This window comes from Xenopus tropicalis, chromosome 2, assembly GCF_000004195.4.
Source record: "Xenopus tropicalis strain Nigerian chromosome 2, UCB_Xtro_10.0, whole genome shotgun sequence".
NCBI lineage: Eukaryota > Metazoa > Chordata > Amphibia > Anura > Pipidae > Xenopus > Xenopus tropicalis.
In genome coordinates this window covers 62,742,950-62,767,931 of record NC_030678.2, presented here as the reverse complement: position 1 = coordinate 62,767,931, position 24,982 = coordinate 62,742,950, and the positions used below count along the sequence as shown (strand labels likewise).

Below are 24,982 nucleotides of genomic sequence, written 5' to 3'. Positions count from 1 at the left end.
AATAATATGGTTTGGAACAGTTCTCTAAGCCTTGACCCCCTGTTCTTCTGCTGATCTGACTAACTTTTTTGAGACTCAAACAAAAATGTTACAGTAGTTGACGATCCTCAGCCAGCCTTCAGTCTGCATTCTCCAAATCCCACAATTCCCTGCACACGTGATATCAATAAGGAGCATCACAGTGCAATGCATTGTGGGTTATATAGTTTTTGCATGCTATCTGTAAGCTGTAGAGAAGTTACAAGTTGTAACATCAATGTTTTAGACCTTCCTCCCCTGCCAGAATTTCAAATGATGCAGAAAGAGAAGAGTTGTTTTGCACCAGAATTTCAGCATATAGAATAGTATGAATAGAATACCATTTCAAGCATACAGGGATTTTAGTGAATAAAATGGAAAAAGAACTGTGATATTATTTCAAGTAACTTAGAGATACAGTGGCTTGCAAAAGTATTCGGCCCCCTTGAACTTTTCCACATTTTGTCACATTACAGCCACAAACATGAATCAATTTTATTGGAATTCCACGTGAAAGACCAATACAAAGTGGTGTACACGTGAGAAGTGGAACGAAAATCATACATGATTCCAAACATTTTTTACAAATAAATAACTGCAAAGTAGGGTGTGCGTAATTATTCAGCCCCCTGAGTCAATACTTTGTAGAACCACCTTTTGCTGCAATTACAGCTGCCAGTCTTTTAGGGTATGTCTCTACCAGCTTTGCACATCTACAGACTGAAATCCTTGCCCATTCTTCTTTGCAAAACAGCTCCAGCTCAGTCAGATTAGATGGACAGCGTTTGGGAACAGCAGTTTTCAGATCTTGCCACAGATTCTCGATTGGATTTAGATCTGGACTTTGACTGGGCCATTCTAACACATGGATATGTTTTGTTTTAAACCATTCCATTGTTGCCCTGGCTTTATGTTTAGGGTCGTTGTCCTGCTGGAAGGTGAACCTCCGCCCCAATCTCAAGTCTTTTGCAGACTCCAAGAGGTTTTCTTCCAAGATTGCCCTGTATTTGGCTCCATTCATCTTCCCATCAACTCTGACCAGCTTCCCTGTCCCTGCTGAAGAGAAGCCCCCCCAGACCATGATGCTGCCACTACCATATGTGACAGTGGGGATGGTGTGTTCAGAGTGATGTGCAGTTTTAGTTTTCCGCCACACATAGCGTTTTGCATTTTGGCCAAAAAGTTCCATTTTAGTCTCATCTGACCAGAGCACCTTCTTCCACATGTTTGCTGTGTCCCCCACATGGCTTGTGGCAAACTGCAAATGGGACTTCTTATGGTTTTCTGTTAACAATGGCTTTCTTCTTGCCACTCTTGCATAAAGGCCAACTTTGTGCAGTGCACGACTAATAGTTGTCCTATGGACAGATTCCCCCACCTGAGCTGTATATCTCTGCAGCTCCCCCAGAGTCACCATGGGCCTCTTGGCTGCATTTCTGATCAGCGCTCTCCTTGTTCGGCCTGTGAGTTTAGGTGGACGGCCTTGTCTTGGTAGGTTTACAGTTGTGCCATACTCCTTCCATTTCTGAATGATCGCTTGAACAGTGCTCCGTGGGATGTTCAAGGCTTTGGAAATCTTTTTGTAGCCTAAGCCTGCTTTAAATTTCTCAATAACTTTATCCCTGACCTGTCTGGTGTGTTCTTTGGACTTCATGGTGTTTTTGCTCCCAATATTCTCTTAGACAACCTCTGAGGCCGTCACAGAGCAGCTGTATTTGTACTGACATTAGATTACACACAGGTGCACTCTATTTAGTCATTAGCACTCATCAGGAAATGTCTATGGGCAACTGACTGCACTCAGACCAAAGGGGGCTGAATAATTACGCACACCCCACTTTGCAGTTATTTATTTGTAAAAAATGTTTGAAATCATGTATGATTTTCGTTCCACTTCTCACATGTACACCACTTTGTATTGGTCTTTCACGTGGAATTCCAATAAAATTGATTCATGTTTGTGGCTGTAATGTGACAAAATGTGGAAAAGTTCAAGGGGGCCAAATACTTTTGCAAGCCACTGTAAGCAAGGAATGTAGCCATTTAGTATGAAAGCTGCCATACTCGTTTATCAGAGCCACCAACTCAACAGATTTTTGCCAAATCATGCTGACCCAATCATTTAGCCCCAGGGCAAGTACTAGAAAATAACAGGAGCCTATGTTAACCCATCAAGATAGGACCCCATCAATCGCCTGATGCAGTTGGAGTTTTCCAGTCTGACCAATATACAGTATCGGCCTGATCTCCAACCATGCAATATATGCCCAGGTTTGGTTATGCAACTTGCCCTGTTTTAGCCATACTGCCCAGCTGTTTGTGCATGTATTTACCAGGTTTGGGTCACTTACAAAAATCCATCTTTTTGGACATATTTGTTTTGCTTTTGTATCTTTTTTTCCAGTCCCCAAAAGAGGGGGTGGATGCAACATTAATCATGGGTTTAGATAAGTGAAGTGCATTTTCTTGCCTAAATCAGTGCGGATAGTGGAGCAAGCAGAACTAGCATTAAGGGCATTTTTTGTGTGTCTCTCTTAGGGTTTTCCTTCTGGTTCTCTGGATTTTAACTTCTGGTCTGCAGTCCCTGATATGATCAGTTTTGTTTCTGGGTGCAGTTACAGATCGGCAAATACTTAAGCTGGCCATACCCATTAAGATCCATTCGTGAATGAACACATCTTTTCCCAAATTTCGTCCAACAAGACTTTTAAGCCTGCCCAATAGATATCGGGCCGATTTTCTGCTAAATATATGTTGCAGAAGGCCCATACATAGACAGATTTAATCTGCTGGTTTATCTCTTTGCAGATTATCTGCCCGTGAATGGGCCCTTCTCCAACTGCCTAGTATAAATATGCTATACGTTAGCGGTCCCCGCGGACTGTTCTTAATGTAGAAAATGTTCCCACGGACCAGTGGGGGGGCGGGGCGAGCATTTCAATTACTGAGGGGGGTGGTAATAAGCATGCAAAGCAATCACTGTGTGACACGTATGACTCACTGACATGGTGTTATGCTTGTCAGCGAGTCATACGCAGCAGCCCTATACGCATTGGCATATCATCATGTCATACGCAGCACATCTTCCAAACACCACTTTGTAAGCAGGGATCAGAGGTCCGCGGCCCGGTGGTTGGGGTCATAATGTCATAATAAGAATCACATTGAGAACTCCATTCTAAAAAGCCAATAAATATTCAATAAACATAATACTATACTCAAATTTATATCAATGTTAAGCCCCAGGGGTATGAATGTTTCCAGCTAATAAATCCACTTACTTTCTCTTTGTAATTGTTTTCTTTATTAATTGACCTCCCCTCCAGTTTTGTTTTAATATTTCTATGCGCCAAAATTTTAACCCTTGTGGATTTTTGTTATGTCTTTGTTTAAAATGTTTTGAGACACTATGGTCACTAACTCCTGATACTATATCCCTAATGTGTTCAATCTTTGAATTTTCTATTCCCTACGTATTGATGCCCACATGGGTACTCTAAACAATATATTACATTCTCTGAGCTGTGTTTGAAACATTCTTCAACCATCTTAAAATGCTTTCCTGTAGTGTTCGATAAATTCTTTCCTTGTAGTGTTTTGAAAATGTTTTCCTTTCTACCTCATATCCGCAAGCTTTACACAGGGGTAAAAGCCTTTACATTCTTCTTTTTCTTTTTTCATTTCTACTGTTTTAGTCAGAATATAGCCATGGACCAATCTCTGTTTCCAATGTTTTAAAATTATTTTCTAGATTTCATGGGCTCCAGGGGTATATGTAGTGATAAATGTGCATTTTTCATGTTTTATTTTCCCTTTAATTAAATCTTCTCTTTTAATTTTTTCAGCCTGTTATATGGACTTTTCAATTATCTCTTTTTTATGTCTTTTAAAAAAGTTTTAAAATGCAAGTGTTTTGAGATCTAAAAATTGTATTATATTCTGACTAAAATTTAATGTGGATTCTAGGTTTAAATCATTCTCATTTAGTTTTCTTACAAATTCAATCAAATCTTGATGGTGGACCTGCCATATGAATAGAATATCATCTATAAATCGTTTCCAGAAAAAAAAAGGTTTGCGTCCAGTTTCACGTTCCGCTCCTCCCAGTATCCCATAACTCTACCCCATAGAGGTAGAAACCCCCATTGTTAAAATCACTAATAGGGGGGGAAATGAATGAAAGCACGTTCCTATGGCAATGGGGACGCAAAGGAAGTTTAAAAGGAGGAAGCAGGGACAGGAAAAGTGCCTCTGAGGAAGCTGGTCACAGTGAAACTTGTCAGGCGATGTCACTTCCAGTCGGGAGCGCAGTGGACGCAAGGTGGAATGCAAGAAGGTAGAGGAGATGCCAGCAACGCTCCCCAACCCGCCTCTTGATCCATACACTGAAGAACTCAGTTTTAGGGACCTGAGACAGTTTTTACTATTTTATGCGCTGATGAAAAGGATTTTATGTAAGTGCATTACTTTTAAACTATATTTCAATAAATTGTATTACAATATGGGTGCTGCCTCTGCTTCTTAATTACAGAAAAGAATACTGAAGATTATGTGAAAAGCCATCCTGCTATATGCTTATAAAGATCTACTTCTAGTAAGTTGCCACCCATTTGATTATGGGAAGTTTGGCACATTTGTGTGAAGGAAACATGGAGCATATTAATTAATGTAAAGAAAGCACTGGAACTTGGAGAAAATGTTTCCTTTTTTTTCTGTCTTCACTGCTTAAATTAAATTACGATAAAAAACACGGCGTGTAAAAATATTTTTTATTTACTACACTAGATGGTTCTTTTTTTCTTATTCCTTTGTAGGCGTTGGTGCTGATCTGTTCTGACTATTTTTTATTTTGCGCAGTCTATTTTACCCAGATTCATTTTAACACTGATCTCTTCCTTTAAATTGGCAAGGTCTCCAAACAAGTGGATCTTTCCCTGATATGCCTACCTTGAGGTGGGCAATATTAAGCTGATCTCATTGTTTGGCCCCTGGGGGATCAAAATGACAGTATGCATGCAATTGGGGAGAGGACCTCTGTGTTTGCACTTTACATTTTGTAGCTCAATATTATATAAAACTGATTTCTTCTCTACAGTTGTGAAGTGCAGGAATCCAGGAGAAATACAAAATGGACAAATAGAAGAGCCAATAAACCAGTCTTTTGGTTCCAGAGTGGTCTTTAAATGTAATACGGGGTAAGGTTTCTCTTTTCGTAACCTTGTCCTGTGGCAAGTTAAATATAACTTTAGATATATTTTTTTGTCTTTCTTTGGATCAACTAGCAGTTGAACTCAATGGGCATCTTTTCTCTCTTGGTAGTTTATGTATGTGAGCACTTGTGCATATGTGTATATGTAAGTGTTCAAGATATATGTGGGGTTGAGCCAGGGAGGAATGTCAGGGGGGTGAGGTTGGGTTAAACTAAAGTCAGGTGGGAACTTGTGCTCGAAATTGCACTTTTTACACAAAACTTATTATTCCTTTGGTTTTCTGGAGTTAACTTATTTATGCTGATTTTGCAGTAGAGTCACACCCTCCATCTTTATTTTTAGGGCTCTACATGTACACCAGTGATCCCCAACCAGTGGCTCAGGGGCAACATGTTGCTCACCAACCCCTTTGCTCTCAGTGCCCCCAAACCAGGTATTTATTTTTGAATTCCTGACTTGGTGGCAAGTTTGATTGAATAAAAACAAGATTTACTACTAAATAAAGCCACCTAGCCCTTATTTGGCACCTCCATGAACTTTTATGATGCTTGTGTTGCTCTCTTTTTACATTTGAATGTGGCTCACAAGTAAGAAGGTTGGGGACCCTGATGTACATAATATATTATGAAAATTTTTTTTTTTTTTTTAAAAATTAGGGAATTTGTCTTGTTACAGAAGTGGGATTTCATAAACATTTAGATAGGTTTATTAATGCTCATGTTGTCCTTATAAAAATATATAGGTTTCTTGACTAAACTTAAAGTTTATCTAAAGATAAAGAGGACAAAGTGTTAAAGAATTGATTGGCATTTAATGGAAATTGAGTTTGAATATTGTCTAGCACTAAAAGGGTTAATCAGTGAAAAGGTAACGGAAAAGGCATGTTTGGTGTTTCTAAGTGAGTCATATTGCTTTTTTACAACAGGTACAGAATGTTGAGCAAACTAAATTATAGGGATTGTCAAAGTAATGGAGAGTGGAGTAATGATGTGCCTAAATGTGAAGGTAAACAAGTTTTATTTATTTATATATTTTATGAAGCATTTAAACTTTAAATTTGTTTTTTTACCTTTATATTTTTTTATATTAGAAAATAATATTAAATTATAAAACTGGAATGTGCTGTTTGAATAAATGTTCAATTTCTATACTGTAATAATTTGTAGAGTCACTTTTACAGAAATCACTGCTCCAAATCTTCTGTAGAATGTTTGTACCAGCTTTACACACTGTTGTCTAATGCCAGACGCCTCGTAGGCGGAAAACCGCTTGCTGAAAATACCGCCCTACATGTGCCTGCACCCGAATGAATGGAATACGCTTGGGTGCAGGCACATGTAGCCAAAATACGCATAAAAATGCGAGACTTTCAAACTCTCACGTTTTTATGCGTATTTCCACTACATGTGCCTGCACCCGAGTGTATTCCATTCTCTTGCGTTTTTATGCGTATTTCGGCTACATGTGCCTGCACCCGAGCGTATTCCATTCATTCGGGTGCAGGCACATCTAGGAGGCGTAGGGCGGAATTTTCGGCAATCGTTTTTCCGCTTGCTGAAAATATCCACCCTACGCCTCGTCTGGCATTAGCCTAAGATCATATGTCTAGGCAGAGTTGCTCTAATTTGTGTAGATTTGTCCACTGGATTGAGATTAGGGCTTTGACTGGGCCATTGTAAATCACCTTGGAGTTCCATGACCTGTGTAAAAGCACCCAGCCTTCGGCCTTGTACTTTTATATGGTCATGAAACTCCTCACTGGCATATAATATCCTTATACTATATTATAATAGGGTACATTATTATATTTTATATATATATATATATATATATATATATATACATATATATATATATACAAAAAAAAACAAAAGACAGCACCAGCTTATGTTGCAAAAAATATATTAACAAATACAAAACGTTATCACCAACTCCCCTGCTCCCCACTCCATTTGTTCTCCCAGCTCCCAGCTGCCAGGAGTGAGGACGCAGAAGGAGCTAGGTAAATTACCCTGGGGGGGCTGGTTCCGGCCTGCGGGCTGTAGTGTGAGGATCCCTGCTCTTGAGTGGCAAGAGAAACACTTTGTGTGTGTATAATTTATAGCTGATTCATAGTAATATTTGAATTTTATCTTTGTATAGCACAGGTTTGTCCTCCTCCTACTGCTATTACTGATGGAGACTTTTCTCCCCAAAAAGATGAGTATTCATACCAGGATTCTGTGACTTTTAAATGCAACAAGGATTTGGCACTTGTTGGCAGCACATCTTTATTTTGCACAGCTCATGGAAATTGGAGTTCAGATGAGCCAAACTGCAAAGGTGGGAAACTTTTCCTCACTAAACTATTTGTCTCGGGTTCATAGGTGTTATTATGTAATAATAACTATTTATGTAGACAATTATATCTAATGTAAACTTCCAGGAGTCTGCAAAATACAAATGTTTCCAAAACTTTTTTTCTCTTTTAGCCAAGAAATAATGTTTTAAGTATAAATATTTGAAACCTGGGGTTTTCTAGATAAGGGTTTTCCGTAATATGGATCACCATGCCACCAATGCAACCGCAGCCCTTTAGCAGGGAAGATCTGTGCCTCCAAAGATTCCCCCAGTAACTCGCCATCTTCTTTTCAGCTGATTTCCTACACATGCTTTGTGCTGCTGTCAGTTACTGAGCTTAGGGACCGATGCACAATATACTGTATATAGAGAATATAAATGTCACAGTATAAGGCTTAGTAATTAATATATATGGCAGCCAGTGCAATTAGCATCACAATTTAATATTCAACCCTGTAGCTTATATGACATGCCAACCTCATTTTCTGCTTGATAACATCCCCTAAGTTTAGCTTCTCAACAGCTGCTTAGAGTACACTGAGCATGTGAGTGTCACAGACAGTTTCCAAGATGGGGAGCTCCTGCACCAATTTTTAGGCCTGGATCATTACCGCTATTGAGATGCCGAAACTTTAGGCTGGTGCAGTAAGTACAGTATATAAAATGGCATTTTTAGTAATATTGATTTTTAGGGTTTAACTCTCCTTTGATAAAATGTAAAGATTAAATAAACACAGTAGGATTGTTTTGCTACCAGTAAAGATGTATATAGCCCCCAAGGACAAGAGACTGGTTTATTGTTACAAAAGAAATTTAAATAATTTTAAAAGATTTAAATTATTTGTTTAAAATTGACTCTTTGCATAATTTGGAACTTTCTATATACTGAACTTTAAAACACAGGAAAAAGATATTCTGGCATGTGCTAAAGCTTGGACACCCTAATAAGTTAGTATGGGAATGGGATCCATTAACTGAAAACCTACCATAGACTCCATTTTAATCAAATAATGCACATCTTTAAAAAGTATTTTTTCTGTAATAATAAAACAGCCCCTTGTACTTGATCTTTTCTAAGATATAATTAATCCTTATTGGAGGCAAAACAATCCTACTGGTTTATTTATTGTCTTAATTGTTTTTTTATAGACTTAAAGTATGGAGATCCAAATTAAGAAAAGATCCCTTATACAGAAAACCCTATGTCCAAAAAAATCTGGATAATAGGTCCCATACCTGTATTTAGTATTTGTGTTGGGTTGAAAACCCCAACATACTGTTCTTCAACTTTGGCTTATTCTTCCACTTCTTATTATTATTTTTAGCGCCCCCCATTTTCTAACTGCTACTCCTCCTACAGTTTTAGGGTTACAACACCCAAACTCTCCACACTTCTTCGCACTATAGCGGAACAGGTTGCTTGTGCTTTTCTAAGCGATCCTGCCCCCCGTCTTTTTGTGGCGCTGCTCCGAACACCCCAATTTTTCCATTGACTTTGACAGGGAAGATTTTCAAACTGCTGCCACACTTACAGCTTTGAAGCTACACCCCCCCAAACTTGAATAACATAATAATGGGGTCACCCTGAATGAAACAGCGACATTTGTTGGATGATCACAAAGTGGGAGGGGCCAACAACAGCCAATCAAATTTCACCCATTGACTTTAATGGGGAAATTGAAACTGATGCCAATCTTACAGCTTTGAGGCTACACTCCCCAAACTTCAATCACACAGTCATGGGGTCAGCCTGAATGAAAATGTGATGATTGCTGGATGCCCAAAAGTGGGTGGAGCTGTGAACAGCCAATCAGATTTTACCTATTGACTTGGTGGAAATCCAACCTGCTGCCATTCTCACAGTAATAACACCGGGGTCCCCAAACTTTGCAGAGTTAGGCACCAGGTAAGAAAAAGTGGGTGGAGCCACCAACAGCCAATCAGAGTTTACCTATTTACTTTCAATGGGTAAATTAACGTGCTGCCATTCTCACAGTATTAACCCCTGGGTCCCCAATCTTTTCACAGTTGGTCACTAGGGGACTGCAGTTTTACTTTTGAAAAGTGGACAGAGCCACCAACAACCAATCAGATTTCACCTATTGATTTTTATTGGTTTGTTGCCAGGGTTCCCAAACTTTGCATAGTCAGTCACTGGGTGACTACGCATTTAAGGTTTTTTGTATTTTTTTAAGTGGGTGGAGCCACCAACAGCCATTCTCACAGTAATAACACCGGGGTCCCCAAACTTTGCAGAGTTAGGCACCAGGTAAGAAAAAGTGGGCGGAGCCACCAACAGCCAATCAGATTTTATCTATTGACTTTTAATGGGGAAATTCAACCTGCTGCCATTCTCAAAGAATTAACATCAGGGTCCCCAAACTTTTCACAGTTGGTCACTAGAGGACTGCAGTTTTAGTTTTGCAAAAAAAAAGTGGGCGGAGCCACCAACAGCCAATCAGATTTAACCTATTGAATTTTATTGGTTAGGTGCCAGGGTTCCCAAACTTTGCACATTCAGTCACTGGGTGACTTCATATTCAAGGTTAGAAAAAGTGAGCGGGGCTGGCAAAAGCCAATCACATATCTTTCATTGTTTTCAGTGGGGAAATTGTAACTGTTGCCATTCTTACATCTTTAATGTCAGGGTCCCCAAACTTTGCACAGTCAGTCAGTCCAAGTTTAGAAAAGGGGACGAGGCCAACAACAGCCAATCAGATTTCACCTATAGCCTTTATATGTTTAAATTTAATCTGCTGCCATTCTTTAAATATTAATACTAAGGTCCCCAAACTTTGCAGAGCTAGTCACCAGGTAACTGCGGTTCAGAGTTGGAAAAAGTGGGTGGAGCCACCAGCAGCCAATTAGATTTTAACTATTGGTTTTCAATGGGGAAATTGAACCTGATGCCATTCTTACAGTAACACTAGGGCCACTAGGGGACTGCATTTTTAGGTTTTAAAAAGTGGGTGGAGCCACCAGCAGCCAATCAGACTTCACCTATTGATTTTTTTGGTTTAAATTTAAAATGCTGCCTTTCTCACACTATTTATGTCAGGGTTACCAAACTTTGCACAGTCAGTCACTGGCTGACTACATATTCAGGGTTAGAACAAGTGGGCGGAGCCACCAACAGTCAACCCATTTCCACCCATTAAGTTACATTGGTTTATATTTAACTGATGCCTTTATTTAAGTATTAATTCCAGAGTTGTTAAACTTTCCAGAGTTACTCACTGGGTATTTTCCGTTCAAAGTTAGAAAAAAGTGGGCGGAGACACCAACAGCCAATCACATTTCACCTATTTACTTTCAATGGTGAAGTGTAAAATGCTGTCACTCACAATTTTTATCCCCAAACTTTCCACAGTTGGTCATTGGGGGAATGCAGTTCAAAAATAGGAAAAGTGGGTTGGGCCACTAACAGCCAATCAGATTCCATCCATTTAATTTTATTGATTTAAATTTAAAATGCTGCCATTCTCACACTATTTATGCCAGGGTGCCCAATTTTTGTCACTGGGTGACTTCCACTCAAGGTTAGAAAAAGTGGGCACACCCACCAACCACCAATCACAATTTACCTATTGACTTTTATTGGTTTAAATTTAAACTGCTGCTGTTCTTTAACTATTAATCCTAGGGTCCCTAAACTTTGCAGAGTTCGTCACTGGGTAACTGCAGTTCCAGGTGTAAAAATTGGGCGGAGCCACCAATCAGATGTCGCTTGTTGACTTTCAGTGGGGAAATTTAAATTGCTGCCATTCAGACACTATTAAAATCAGGGTCCCCAAACTTTGCACAGTGGTTTTACTATATAACTGTGGTCAAAGGTTAGAAAAAGTGGGCAGAGCCAACAACAGATCAGATTTCATTCAGTGACTTCACGTTTTTCAACCCAACATAGTTTGTTCTCAAACTTCCCTTTGTAGCTTTAAAGGACAATGAAAGGTTAATATAAATTAAAAGTAAGTCTAAAGGCATTCTTTTTATGTACTTACTGCATATCTAAATTCCCAGATCCCTGCTTGCTTCTCTGAGATATGGTGCTGGCAGCCTACAGCAGTGTGAAGACTACAGTGACATCACCAAAATATCTCTGCCCTTCCTGTAGGTGCCAGCGGCAGCCTTCCTATTCTCTGAGCATGTGTGTAACTTGATCCTGTCTCCTGTTCTGAGCTACACATGCCCACCAGCCAATCAGAAGCGGATCTGGCAGAGGGGAGGGGGGGAGGGAATGAAACACATGTGCAGTATGAAGCAAGGAGGGAAAGGAAGGGAGAATACCTTTTTAGAGATGGCTGCCTGTTCTAGAAAATGTAAAGTAAGTGTGACTGAGTAAATATTTGATTAGGTGAGCCAAAAGTGTGGCGTTTTTACTAAACAATAGGAGGACTGTTGGGCAGTATGCTTTTTAAATTTTGACTTGCATTCTCCTTTAAATATGCTTTTTTAACACACTGATTCCTGCAGTGGTTGTTTTCTACATTTTATTTACAAAATTAACCAAATATGTAATTTGGCAAGGGTGCCCAAATGGTTGCATTCAACTGTATGTCCCACTTGGGTATAAGAATAAAACATCATAAATATGAATGACAACTGTCTTCTAAATAGTTTGATTGCCAGTATGCATATGATTACCCAACTGTGTGGCATGTAGAGTTCCCAAAATAGTTCATATAAATTGTTAAAGATGACATTTCATTTTAACCTTATCAAAAGCACTTTTCCTGTTTTATGTGTCATAAAGGCCCATAAATAGCAAAGTGACCTGCATTTTGCTTCACTACATAATTCACAAAATAGAGAAAATTTGCAAACCACATTGAAGTCAATGGGTATTTTTTCGTGCCGACTTTTTCCAAGCCACCCAACTTTTTTTTTTACTATACATTGGAGTCTATTGGTATTTTTTAAAATCCTAGCAAAAAATGTTGCCCATACTTATATTGTAATGGGGAAACCATAAAAACAATTACCTGGAAAGGCATGGAAACTGGAGCACTGAGACAAAATGGCCCCAACCCCAGATCAGAAGCGTCCACTTTAAGGCTAAATGGAAGGGAAATATCTGGGTGGATCAACACAGAAGCAGAGCTGAATGGAAACTTTAAAGTCTCAAAGCCTTTTTGGGCTTCCGATGACCAGGAGGCTTTAGAGTCTTACCAAGTGAAAGCAGTAATTGGGACAACAATCTGTAAAAATACACTTTTATTAATTTTTTTTATAAAAGTTGGCAAACAACCCACCAGAGTTGGCCACTTCAGTACTGATGACACTTTGGCAAGATCCATCTCACCAGAGTGGGAGATGATTTACCCTAAAAAAAATAATTTTATGTTTGTGTAAATCCCACTTTTCCAGCTTGGCATTCTCTCTCAGAAGCTACAGGATGAATTTAACTTGAGAAGCATGTTCACACAGAGAGGAAGAAAACACCAGGATATCATCTAAATCAGTGCTGTCCAACTTCTGTGGTACCGAGGGCCGGAATTTCTCTAGCATACATGGTGGAGGGCCGCTAGTGCAAGCCAGTTTTGACCACTCCCCCTTTTTAAACTACACCCACTTCAAACCACACCTATTTTATCACAATGGTGGTAGCACAGCAAAATCCCAAATGCTTGGTCCTTACAGCAAGGATATCAACCGTCATTCATATGTGAAAGAATTATATTATGTCATATTAAGATATACCCTTAAATCCATATGCCTCCTCCTCCCCTGTGGATAGCACAGCAACCCCCAGCACATAGTTACACACCTCAGGGATCATTTAATGGCTATTTCCAACTGCTAACAAACCCACAACAAACCCCCACAGGCAGCATAGGGCAGGCAGAGTAGAGCACACACAGGGAGCACTCTGCCTGCCCTATGCTGCCTGTGTGTGCCATACCCTCCCTGCCCTATGCTGCCTGTGTGTGCCATACTCTACCTACCCTATGCTGCCTGTGTGTGCCATACTCTGCCTGTCCTATGTTGCCTGTTTGTGCCTTACTCTGCCTGCCCTACCCTGCCTGTGTGTGACATACTCTGTCTGTCTTATGCTGCCTGTTTGTGCCATACTCTGCCTGCCCTAACCTGCCTGTGTGTGCCATACTCTGGATTGTCGATTCACATAACTGAATGGCTGCTTGGGATTGTTTGGTATTGCAGCCGTGATGGGGTTAATGGGTCATATGGTAGTGTCACATGGTCTGTTAAGGTATTTAGTGAGTAAATTGTTCACTTGTGTGTATTGCACCTGAAGAAGGGGTCACCCCCGAAAGCTTGTGCTGTTTGTTCATTTCTGCAAATAAATGATTTGAAGGCATTGCCGACACACTGGTGTGCTTCTTCCCCTTTGCAAAGATATCACATTTACGTTATGATGTGCACTGATGCCTGTGCAGAAAAACCAGGGCACTTTACAGGGACCCAAGCAGAAATGTCACCATATTAAATATATCTAGTATAAATAAATCTATAGCAACTGTACTTGTTAAGTAATCATTGAAGACGTTTCACTACTCATTCGGGCAGCTTCTTCAGTTCAACTGACTGGTATGGGAAGTCCTCAGCATATGTACTCTTTCACTTATCCAATCACAATGGCACTTTGTAACTCTCCAGAAAGGTGACATCTGAAATTTACAGAGGTGTGAATGCTGTGGAGTTACTTTTAAAGGATTACCAAAGTATCATGCAACTCATTGAACAGGTGTTACTTGTTACAGGTGCATGAATGGATGTGTGAAGAGTTCTGAAACTACCGGGGTACAGATGTTAGAACAGCATTGTATGTAGCAGATGGATGGTTTCGAAGGCCCCCGTCTCTGTTTAGGGATGGTTTCTCCACTTTAACATGAATAGCCTCTTTTACGCCTCTTTCAAACCAGCGGTCTTCTACAGACAAGGACTCTGCTGTATTTCTACACCTAAAAGACAAGGGACACTCATTTGAAAATAGCGACATCAAACAAATTTTGGATCCCATACCTGCCCTGACCAACTTGCCTGTTACCTGACTCTGTTATCTTGCCTCATCACAGACCTGTATATTAACTCTTATTTTTTTTCTGTTTGGTTTTCATTAAATATCATTGCTTCACCTCAATTGGCCTTACTAACTATCCAGCCATTAAAGGGAAAAAAACACCTATTTGGATCTATCCATCTATATTGGATCTATTGATAGCTAACAACCCTGAACAAATGTATATGTACTAGAACCCCTGGGTAATGGTGACCATAAAATTGCCTCATTTGATGTTTGTTGAAAAAAAATAACATATAATGGATCAACAAAGTATCAAAATTTCAGGAAAGCAAATTTAGGACCCTAAAAACATTACATCAGCGGTTTGATTGGAACCGGAGGTTTTCAGCTAAAAACATAATACAAATTTAAAATGACAAAATTGAAAATTTTAAATTCAAATCATTACTCTCCTCATTATATTCCCTTAAGAAAGAAATGTAAAAGCTTTAAGGACCTTAAGCACCTTATTTGGCTTAATTTAGATTTAAAGATGCTATTAGTAATGAAGAAGTATTTAAGAAATACTTGTCAGAGGGGCCAGGCACTTCTTTTAGGACCTATAAATACTACTGTTGGAAAGCAGAAATCGGGAAAGCAAAAACAGAAAATGAGGAACCAATTGCATCCCAATCAAAGGATAATCCCAAAAAGGTTTTAACTATCAGTAGTAGTTTGCATACATATGCCCCAGACCTACACCTTGAGGAGATAATCCATATTTCAGTGAATACATGGCAGGCATGTAGGTCCACAAACATAAATGTATGAAAGTCAGGTCCCACAAACTAGCATGAAAGAAAAGAATCATTTATTGCAAAAACAAGTACTGTAAAAAAGTATATTCTGTTTGCTTAGTATTTTACATGTTTAACAAAAGGAGTATAAAACTCAAAAGGCAGGGGGCTTAAGAGGGTATAGCTAAATGTATTTCTTTTTTTCTGTAGATGTTGTCTGTGAATATCCCCATGTTGAAAATGGACAGAAGATATCAGGGCTTCGTGGTCCATACAAACTAAATTATGCTGTTACATTTAAGTGTGATAATGGTTTTGAGCTCACTGGACCTCAAACAATAACATGCACAGTCGACAACATTTGGGAGCCTCCTTTACCAGAGTGCCGGCGTAAGTATTACTTTTTTGCTAGAGTATGACATTATTATATCTTTTGGGTTTAATAAAGGTACACTAGTGCTGTCCTATCAAGGACACTTTTTTAATGTAAACACCCAGTTCTTGGAACCACAGCACCTGTAATTTGTGAATTTACAATACCAACAATAAAGAGAACACCACATGGATCAATAAAGAGAAAAGCATGACCAGATAAATTGCACCACCCCTTCCTGAATATCTGAAATCAAGTCCCAAAATAAAAATATAACCTTTATTTACTAACCAAAAAAAAAAAGAAAAAAATACTAATACCCACAAGGGTTCAATGTGAATAGCTGCAGAGAACTGGATTACTATGTATACCAAGCTGGTATCCTACCAAACCGGGAAATTCTCATTAGTAAGCTAATTAGCTTTAGGCCCGGATTAGTGGAGAGGCCACAAGGCCCAGGCCTAGGGTGGCACAAATTTGGGGGTGGCATGCTGCCCCGCAGAGGCGGGCCAAGCCGACCGGGCGCCCTAGGCAACCCGGTCGGCCAACTCCGCCCACCTCCCCGCCCCCCCGGGGCGATTAGATCAGTCATTGCCTCCGCCGCTAATGACAAGCGGCAGAGACAATGACAAGGTAGCACTAGGGGTAGGCAGGAGAGGCCCCTGCCTGGCGCCCCTCAATTGTTGCGCCCTAGGCAGCTGCCTCTTCTGCCTACCCCTAGTTCCGGCCCTGCTGCCCCGCCGTAGCAAAATGTTCAACTTTTGCTCCCATACGGAGCAATGGGGACCTCTCTCCCACTGCTCCGTAAGCGTTTGTAAAGTGAAGGGGGTGGTGGGGGGGTCAATGAACGGAGGCGTCTTTGGGCGGGATTAGAAATCCGGCGCTGGTCTTAATCTTGTTAGACCTGCTGCTAATTATCTGGATTCAATGGTGGTGCAGTATAAGTGGAGGATGGGATGGTCATACAGCAAACATTATGCTCACCAGTAGTGAGTCTGTATATAGAGTAGTAAATATACATAAGTGGAGGGCACTCACTTAGCATGCAAAAAAAACAGCAATGTAAGTATTTGGTGCAAAAAAAACCAAAAACAGTACCCCCATATAGGGCACCAAAAACAGTAATTTTAAATAGGAAAAGGGTTTGCACACAAGAAATACAAGCACAGTGGTAGTATTAAAAAGTATAGTCCTTTATATAGTATACAAAAGAATTTTTAACAACAATCAATTTTATTTGCAAAGTTACATAAGTACATAAATTAATAAGATAATACATACCACAAAATGTGCACAGGCAAAAGAAGACACACAAATTAGCGGATACACTTGCCAAAGATGAGAATTACTCCAACGTTTCAGCAAAGAGCCTTTCTCAAGGGGAATCCTGAGGATTCCTTCCTTGGATAGGCAGAGTGCCTGAGCTTGATAGAGAAAACAAATGCCAAGGGACCTGTGACTGTGCCTGGAGAGAGGCAGTGTTTGAAGAGAGTGCAGCGGTGAAGCTGACTTGGAAGCAGGCTGTGTTGGAGTCTGACTTATAGAGAGAAGTTGTCTCTAAACTCTGAGTAACACGGTGTTTACCTGTGGTGGTCTGGAAGATGCCTGGGGAAGTCAGGAAGACTACAAATTAATTGTAGTCTTCTTGACTACCTGAATTTCATGTGTGACAGACTGCTATATTTTGATGCCATATGAAGACAAGCACCTTGTTAATGTTTTTGCTTGAATAATTAAAGGCAAATCACTGTCTTTTCTGCATTTTTGGTGTCAATCTCATTCTCTGCATAAGAAACCTCTTTGCCTACCATTATAAAAACAAATATATGCTGGCATCCAAGTGGATCCTTTGGTGTTGAGTAAAATAACCCAAGAAAACCATCCATAGGTATATTTGGAAACTACACTGTATGAAAACTGTAAAAAAATATGTTGTATATTTCAAAGTACACAAAAATACCAAAATAAGAATATGTACAAAAATTATTGATTTTTGTAAAATTGGCATCATATCTCCTGCATATTATTGGCAAATAAGAAAAATCATCCTCAATATGAATGCTACTAAATAGTTTGATGCTTCACATACATATAAATACTCAAATCATATAGCATACAGAGACCACAAAATATGAGTAGTTCACATGCAACTATTATGTAAAAAAAAAAAGATGTAGAACAATGCAGAACTTATGATAAACAAATTTATTGAATAGTGAGATCCCTGGGGGACTGTACTTCAAGCACATCTGCTGTTTTTATTCGCCAAGGAATTATTTGTTTTTCCACTGTGCTTATTGTTTGGAGACGGGAATGGATCAAAATCGCTTTACTGCTTTAACCTGGGAGTGGTGAAAATGATAGAATCTTATATCTATGGCCTTTTATCCACAGATTGTAGATTCTGCAATATGGAGCACAAACGTTTAAAAACTTCTTATGATTTCTGGTTGTTTATTCTAGGTAAAGACAAAGAAGGCACAGAAAATGCAGGTATATGCTTGACCCAATATAAACTCCATAATCCTTTTTCTGATGGACTGGTTTCTTATATGTCTACTGAGGTAAAAAGGCATGACATTATCTTAGATTGTTGGAAAGGTATCACCATGTAAAAGTCATGTAACTTCTCTCACATCTTTTCATTTTATCATTTAAAAAGGCAACATGCATAATTCCAATCCCCAAAAATATATAGCAGTGTCACTTAGCAGGTATTGCTTGTTGTGTTAAAGTAGAAGGAAAGGCTAAGTCACTTGGGGGTGCCAAAATGTTAGGCACCCCCAAGTGACTTTAATTGCTTACCTTTTACCCCGGGCTGGTGCCCCTGTTAGGAGAGAACAACACCAGCCCGGGGTAGCTGCGAGCGTTTCCATCTTCCTTGTTTGCACGCTTGCGCATGCGAAGTAGAATGAAAAGCCGAACTTTTACAAAAAAAAGTTGGCTTTTCACTCTGCTGTGCATGCGCCGGCCCCAGGATTTTGCCGGCAGAAAAAAGTGAAAGAAGGAAGCACTCGCTACAGGTACCCCAGGCTGGTGCGGTTTTCTCCTAACAGGGGCACCAGCCCGGGGTAAAAGGTAAGCGATTAAAGTCACTTGGAGGTGCTTAACATTTTGGCACCCCCAAGTGACTTAGCCTTTCCTTCTCCTTTAAATGGAGGGTCTCTTGGCACAGACTTCCATCAAGCACTGTAGTCCTATAACCAGTTTTCCAGTACCCCCCTATCTCTCCTAATGTTTGAGGATGCATCTGCCGCATCTTTTTTGCAGGTCCCCTTTGCAATCACTGGCAGATTGATGTATATTTTGTATTTGCTTTATCAGGATCTATGGCACTTCATTGTCTTATTCTAGGAAATTAAGTCTCAGTTCCTGCTGTGAGACTCAAGTTGCTCTGCAGGCAGGGGTGAGTTGATAAAATCACCTCAGGCAGCAGCAGCCCACAAGTTGCCTGGGGCAGCAAAATGCTGCTCCTAGTAACTTTTTTAAAATCAGAATTTCAGCTCTGCCAGTGAAGAGAGCACAATTGTGCTCTCTGCAGTAGTGATGCGCCCCCCTCACACCTCTGTAATGCTTGGGTATATTGTAAATATTGTGCAAATCACTGTGCAGAATTGTCATCTGCTTATTCTTCATTTCTTATAATAATGATATCCCATAAGTTTAATATATTTCTGCTGAGCACAGAGTGCAGCAGAGTTAACACCCATTGATATACCCTATACCTACCTATATGTTCATTTTATTTATTTATTTTTAGAGAAGCCTGGAAATGTGGGTGTAATTGTTGGTAAGTAAGCTGTACACCTGCATGTTAACTAATCCAATATAATTTAAAAAATATCGGTACTATTTTTTGCATATTTACTGCTTAATTTATTAAACTCAAAACAGTTATTTCTTATGAAATATTCAAGTATTCTGGAAAATCTATTCATTTGTTTTTAGGGTTTAGTTCACAGGACAGTTTCAGGCATTGATGTAAACTAACAACAGAATGGCAAAACAGTAAAAAATGTATGTTAACGAATGGCCAAACCAGAGCCCAGAGCTCACTTTATGGGGCCCATTTAGTACTGAGTACTGGCAATAGGTGCTTCTTAAGCTACTGTGCATGTCTGCTTCCTGTCTTTTCTTCTTGCCTCTCCTCTGATTGGCTGCTAAAGTTACAGGCACTTAACATGTTCCCTGCTGCTCCTGTCTCCTGCTATGAATGTTTGGGGAGGGAGGGGGGAGCAGGGGGGGAAGCTCACATGTGTCTCACACTGCAGAGAAGAAACGCTCCTCCTCCCTGAAAAATTTTCTGAAAAGTTTCCGGAAAAGAACTGGCTAAAAAAAGTGTTTGAAAAACAATGTTTGTAAACCTGACTTTTTAATTTTTTTTTTATTCTTTTTCATTAAAGTGTAATCATGGGGGGGGGAGGGGCAAAATGTTAAGCAACCCCAAGATATAACAATTGCTAACGGGATTTTCTGGTGCAAAAAAACCCAACACGAGAAAATCAAGCATTAGTAAATGCCCCCCTTTCGGGAAGATTTATCAAAATGTAAGACTAAAGCTCACCACAGAAAAACTCTCCCATTCTCTTTTTATTCTTTTTAACTTTCATCCATTGATAAACTGGATTCTAAAAATCCCATAGGAATGAATAGAAAGTGGATGATTTTTTATGTGATGAGTTCTAATCTCACATTTTTATAAATCTGTCACTAAGGGGCATATTTAATAAAACTACATAATTTAAAAAAAAAAAAATGATTTTCAAATTCAACTAAATTCGATTTCCTGAATGTCTAATTTACAAAAAAAAAAGTTTAAAGGAAAAGTCACTGCATGAAAAGTTGAATTGTGGCTGTGAAAATCCAGACTTCATCGAATTATTGCAGCGACAATTTGAAAAAGTAGGAATTTTCGGACAAAACCCAACAAAATCTCTAAAGTTTCAAACCAAAAGGAAAAACTTTAAGGATAAGGGAAGAGACCTTTGCCATTGACTTCTACATGAACTCGGCAAGTTTAACCTGGTGAATTGACGAATTCGGATTTTTAGCCATTTAGACACATAGTAAATTTAGAAAACGTTGCAGTGTTTTTTCTCTGTGACTTCTTGCACTAAAAATTCGATTTGAGTTAAGGAAAAAAAAAAAAAATTTGATGGTTAGTAAATGGGCCTCCAGGTGTGTGTATGTATGTATGTATGTATATCTTTATTTATAAAGCGCTACTTATGTACGCAGCACTGTACAGTAGAATACATTAAAGCGGACCTGTCACCCAGGCATAAAAAGCTGTATAATAAAAGCCCATTTCAAATTAAATATGAAACCAAAAGCCATTTTTAATTAACACATCAATGCCCATTATAAAAGCATTTAAAAATCCCAGCTGTCAATCATATATTGCTTACCCCGACTCTATGCCTTAGGCAGACAATTACTTTCACTTTCAATTCAGAACTTTAAATAGATGTTGCTGTTCCCCTCACATTCCCCCTCCCTCCTCACCATCTAATTTCTTAACCAGTGCATTGACATGGGTATCAGGTTCCCCCATACTGGCATAGAAAAAAGATTTTGGCAGGATTCAAAGTTTGCCTTAAAGGAGAAGGAAAGGCTAGTAAAGCGTTAATCTCAAGCTGCAGGCATACCTTCAGTTCTCTCAATAGTGCCCTTAAGTGTCCCCATATTTCTCCCGTTCAGATGATCAGAAGCCAAACAGGAAGAAAAAACGCTGAGCTGTGTAAAGAAAGTTCCCATAATGCCTTGCTCCTGCACAGACACCGGGACCAAATGAACATGCTCAGTTAGTTGGACTATGAGTCAGCTTCCTGCTGATTGGCTCAGATCCACATTCCTAAGGTGGGGAGTGAGCTCTTAGCATTCTTGAGGGAGGGGGGAGCAGGAGAGAGCAGGAAAGCTGCGTGTCTGTGGCAGAGGAAAACAGACACAACTAATCTTTTTACAGAGAAACCAGTGCAGCGTTTCTGTGAGTGCTTATGGCTGTATTTACATAGACCTTTCTGATAAAGCTTACTTAGTTTTTACCTTTCCTTCTCCTTTAATAACAGTGTCCACAAAATGGTGCCTGCCTGCTTGCTGCAATTGGGAATTCCAAGGTTGAAGAAAATAAGATTAAAATAATTTCTACAGTGTAGGTGAAGTTTATTTTGCTTGACAAACACAATAGAAAACAATTTGGAATTGTTTCTTGGGGTGACAGGTCTCCTTTAATACAAACAGAGGGATATATATAATAGATAAATACAAAGTATAACAATAAATACAAATAAATAAAAGATATAGTTGCAATAAGATAAGAGTCAAAGACACAAGAGGATGGAGGTCCCTGCCCCATAGAGCTTACAATCTATATATAGGTGTCACTATGGTACTTTTGTGCACAGAACATTGATACTCAATGTAGCATTTTATATGTAACTTCTTTTATTTTATAAGGAGCAATTTTTGGAGTATTGGCAGTTGGTGCTGCAGTTGGTGGTTCAGTCTATTATTTTATAATAAAAAAAAGGTAAGGTTCCTTTACACTTACTGCTGCTTCTTGTGCCAATGAGTGGTGGTGGTTTATCCTTAACTATGACACACTCATAACTAAAAGCTTATTTTAAGTGAATGTGTTTTTACACTAATAATACTAATTCTAATCAAATTTTCTGTATTCTCTATATTCAACTTCAAAAATGTAAATATATATGTATTAAGGTTTTATAGTCCTAAATAAATTTGCTCACCTTGTAAGGAAGTCCTCAGGAGTGCTTAAAGGGGACTTTGAGTAAACTTTTAGTATAACATAGAGACCATTTGCAATTTCGTCTTCATTTTTTATCTGTAGTTTTTTTTTACTTATTTCAGTTTTATTGTAGCAGCTCTCCAGATTGCAGTTCCATTGCTCTATGCCCTTTTTTGAAAGCTGGAAAGAGAAAATGACTGCAAATAAAACATAAAACTATAAAAAAGTAAATAATGAAGTAATTAAAAAGTTGCTTAGAACTGACCATTCTATAATGTACTAAAAATTCACTTAAAGGCAAATCACTCCTTTAATGGAATTGGTACTTTAATTATAATATTTTTCTAAATGTATTCAGTCAGATATTGCTTTGTTCAATGTTTTGTTAAATAAATACTTTATCTACACTTTATTATTTTATAAATAATGGACTCTTCTACTCTGCCTGCTGTTTTAAAGGAGAAGGAAAGGTACTGGGGGTGGTGCCAAATGTTAGACACCCCCAGTAATTGTAATCGCTTACCTGATACGCCAGGCCAATGCTGCTTTTACCAGAAAACTTCACCAGCCTGGGTTACCTGCGAGAAAGCGATCCTCTTCCCACGTCGTCTTTCTTTCAGATCCTGGGGCTGACACGTGCACAGTGAACAAAGCAGGATTTTTTGATCAAGTTGAGCTTTTCATTCTACTGCGCATGCAGTGTGAAGAAGCATTAAGTATGAAGTAGCTTCAGTTTTCTTGGTTGCCCTGTTTGGCTCAGGAAATAACATAACTGCAGATTTTTTATGATTAGTAGGGAAACAAATATGTTTACTACAAGCCCTTTTCATTGAACTCATGTAAAACAAAGAGGTATATGGCTGCTTGAATTTACAAACTGAATCCTGGTAATACTTTTTTAGCATGCATCACCAAAAGTAGGTGTCCAATATTTTTATTCTGTTGAATTAATCTGATCTTTATGTAGTAAAGCAGGCTGCACATCCAACTCCTTAAAACTTGACTTTTATTTTGGGAAGTTTAAAAACATCATGCAGTAATAGGGCAGTTCAAATCCGTCTGACACCTTAAAGGAAAAGGAAAGTAATTTTGGCATTTTACTGCCAATAGATTCGCCACATTAGTGCCACCTAGAACAATATATTCATTCAGCAGAAAGCTTTACTATACCAGAGTAAAATACCCTAGAATCTCCCTCTGATAGCAGCTGCCATTTTAGATTGGTCTTGGTAGCTTCCTGCTGCAGTTATAGCCATTTGAAGCTCAGATCACACATTCCTAAGGGTGGGGGAAGTGATCTCTTATGCATTCTTATGTGAGGGGGTAGTGGGAGAAGGGTGGGGAAGAGGGAGAGGGGAGAGAACTTAGCAGACTCAAGCTCCAAACCTGAAACAGCCCTGAAGGAAGTCTGATACCGAATAACATGTTCCCAAAAAAGGAGACAAGAAATCCTGTGTTTCTTTTGATATTATTTAAATAGACTTTTATTGATAAAGCTTACTGAGTATTTACCTTTCCTTCTCCTTTAATCTTTGGCTAATCTTACCTTTACTTTTATGTTTTCCTTATAATTTTTTCTGTTTTTTCTTAGAAAACCGAAGACTGATTCTCCAAGAGCTCATTATTCAAATGTCAGTAACTAATTTCTCTCTGGAATCTTTGTTTTCACTGTCAATATTTATACAAAGTTTTAATTAAAAAGAGAAAATAGATTTATTTTTACACCTCATCTTAACACACACATCCATTCTGGCATGAATTTTCTAAATCTGTATACTATCATCTTGAACTAGTGCATCCCTTGAATGATACTGGAAAGCCATATTTAAAAATTGCTTATTTTACTTTTATGTAGTATATGAAACAAATTGTTGTGAAGGAAAACTAAGTAATTACTTTTTACTGAATTATACATACACTGGATGAACTGTGGTAGAATTTTAAAAGACGCATATATTGTAGGATGCATTGAATCCACAATTTTAATAGTCGAACCCTGAATCATTTGTGAAAGATTCACCTGAATCCCAATCCGAATCCTAATTTGCATATGCATATTAGAATCAGGAAGGGTTAAAGAGAACCACACAAAATTTTCAGCTTCCAGGTTTATGACAAAAAGTCACGTGATTTTAAGGATTCTGTGCATCCCTAACATATTGTATATTTATTTGACCTAATGTCGTCTGGGGAGAGAGAGGAAGGGTATATTGCAAGTGCAGAAAGAGCACACTTTTATCTTAAAAAAAAAAAAATCACCTTGCCTTATGGTAGGATAAGCTTTGTATATTTATTGCCTGTTCAAAAACTAGGTTTTACTAATTATATTTTTTAGTGGATGTTCCTGAATTTGTTTTAATTGTATAAGTATCTGCTTAACTAATTATCTCCATGATATCCCCAGGAACCGATTTCCTGGGAGTCAAATTTATTTTATTAATATGCAGACTTTTTGGTAGTACAGTTACCTGAACTTAAGAGTCAGTGGGATTTGTCCATAAACACTGGCCATTTAAACCTGGGCACTAACCC

General features: G+C 38.8%; 1 protein-coding gene across 4 annotated transcripts in view; it reads left to right on the top strand.

The window, feature by feature from the left end:
• The window catches only part of arc2 (amphibian RCA protein 2), a 33,527-nt gene extending 8,798 nt beyond the window's left edge, over positions 1-24,729 (top strand). For 2 of the 4 annotated variants that reach the window (XM_031896095.1, XM_012964745.3), the window contains exons 4-11: positions 5,114-5,213; positions 6,154-6,233; positions 7,371-7,550; positions 15,540-15,719; positions 18,166-18,195; positions 19,463-19,492; positions 22,159-22,231; positions 24,042-24,729. In XM_031896095.1, the coding sequence (XP_031751955.1) occupies positions 5,114-5,213; positions 6,154-6,233; positions 7,371-7,550; positions 15,540-15,719; positions 18,166-18,195; positions 19,463-19,492; positions 22,159-22,231; positions 24,042-24,093 (725 nt within the window). In that variant the 3' untranslated portion in view covers positions 24,094-24,729. The remainder of the gene's footprint in view (positions 1-5,113; positions 5,214-6,153; positions 6,234-7,370; positions 7,551-15,539; positions 15,720-18,165; positions 18,196-19,462; positions 19,493-22,158; positions 22,232-24,041) is intronic. The other 2 variants (NM_001162857.1, XM_012964758.3) reach the window with 2 other exon arrangements.
• Positions 24,730-24,982: the final 253 nt, after the last annotated feature.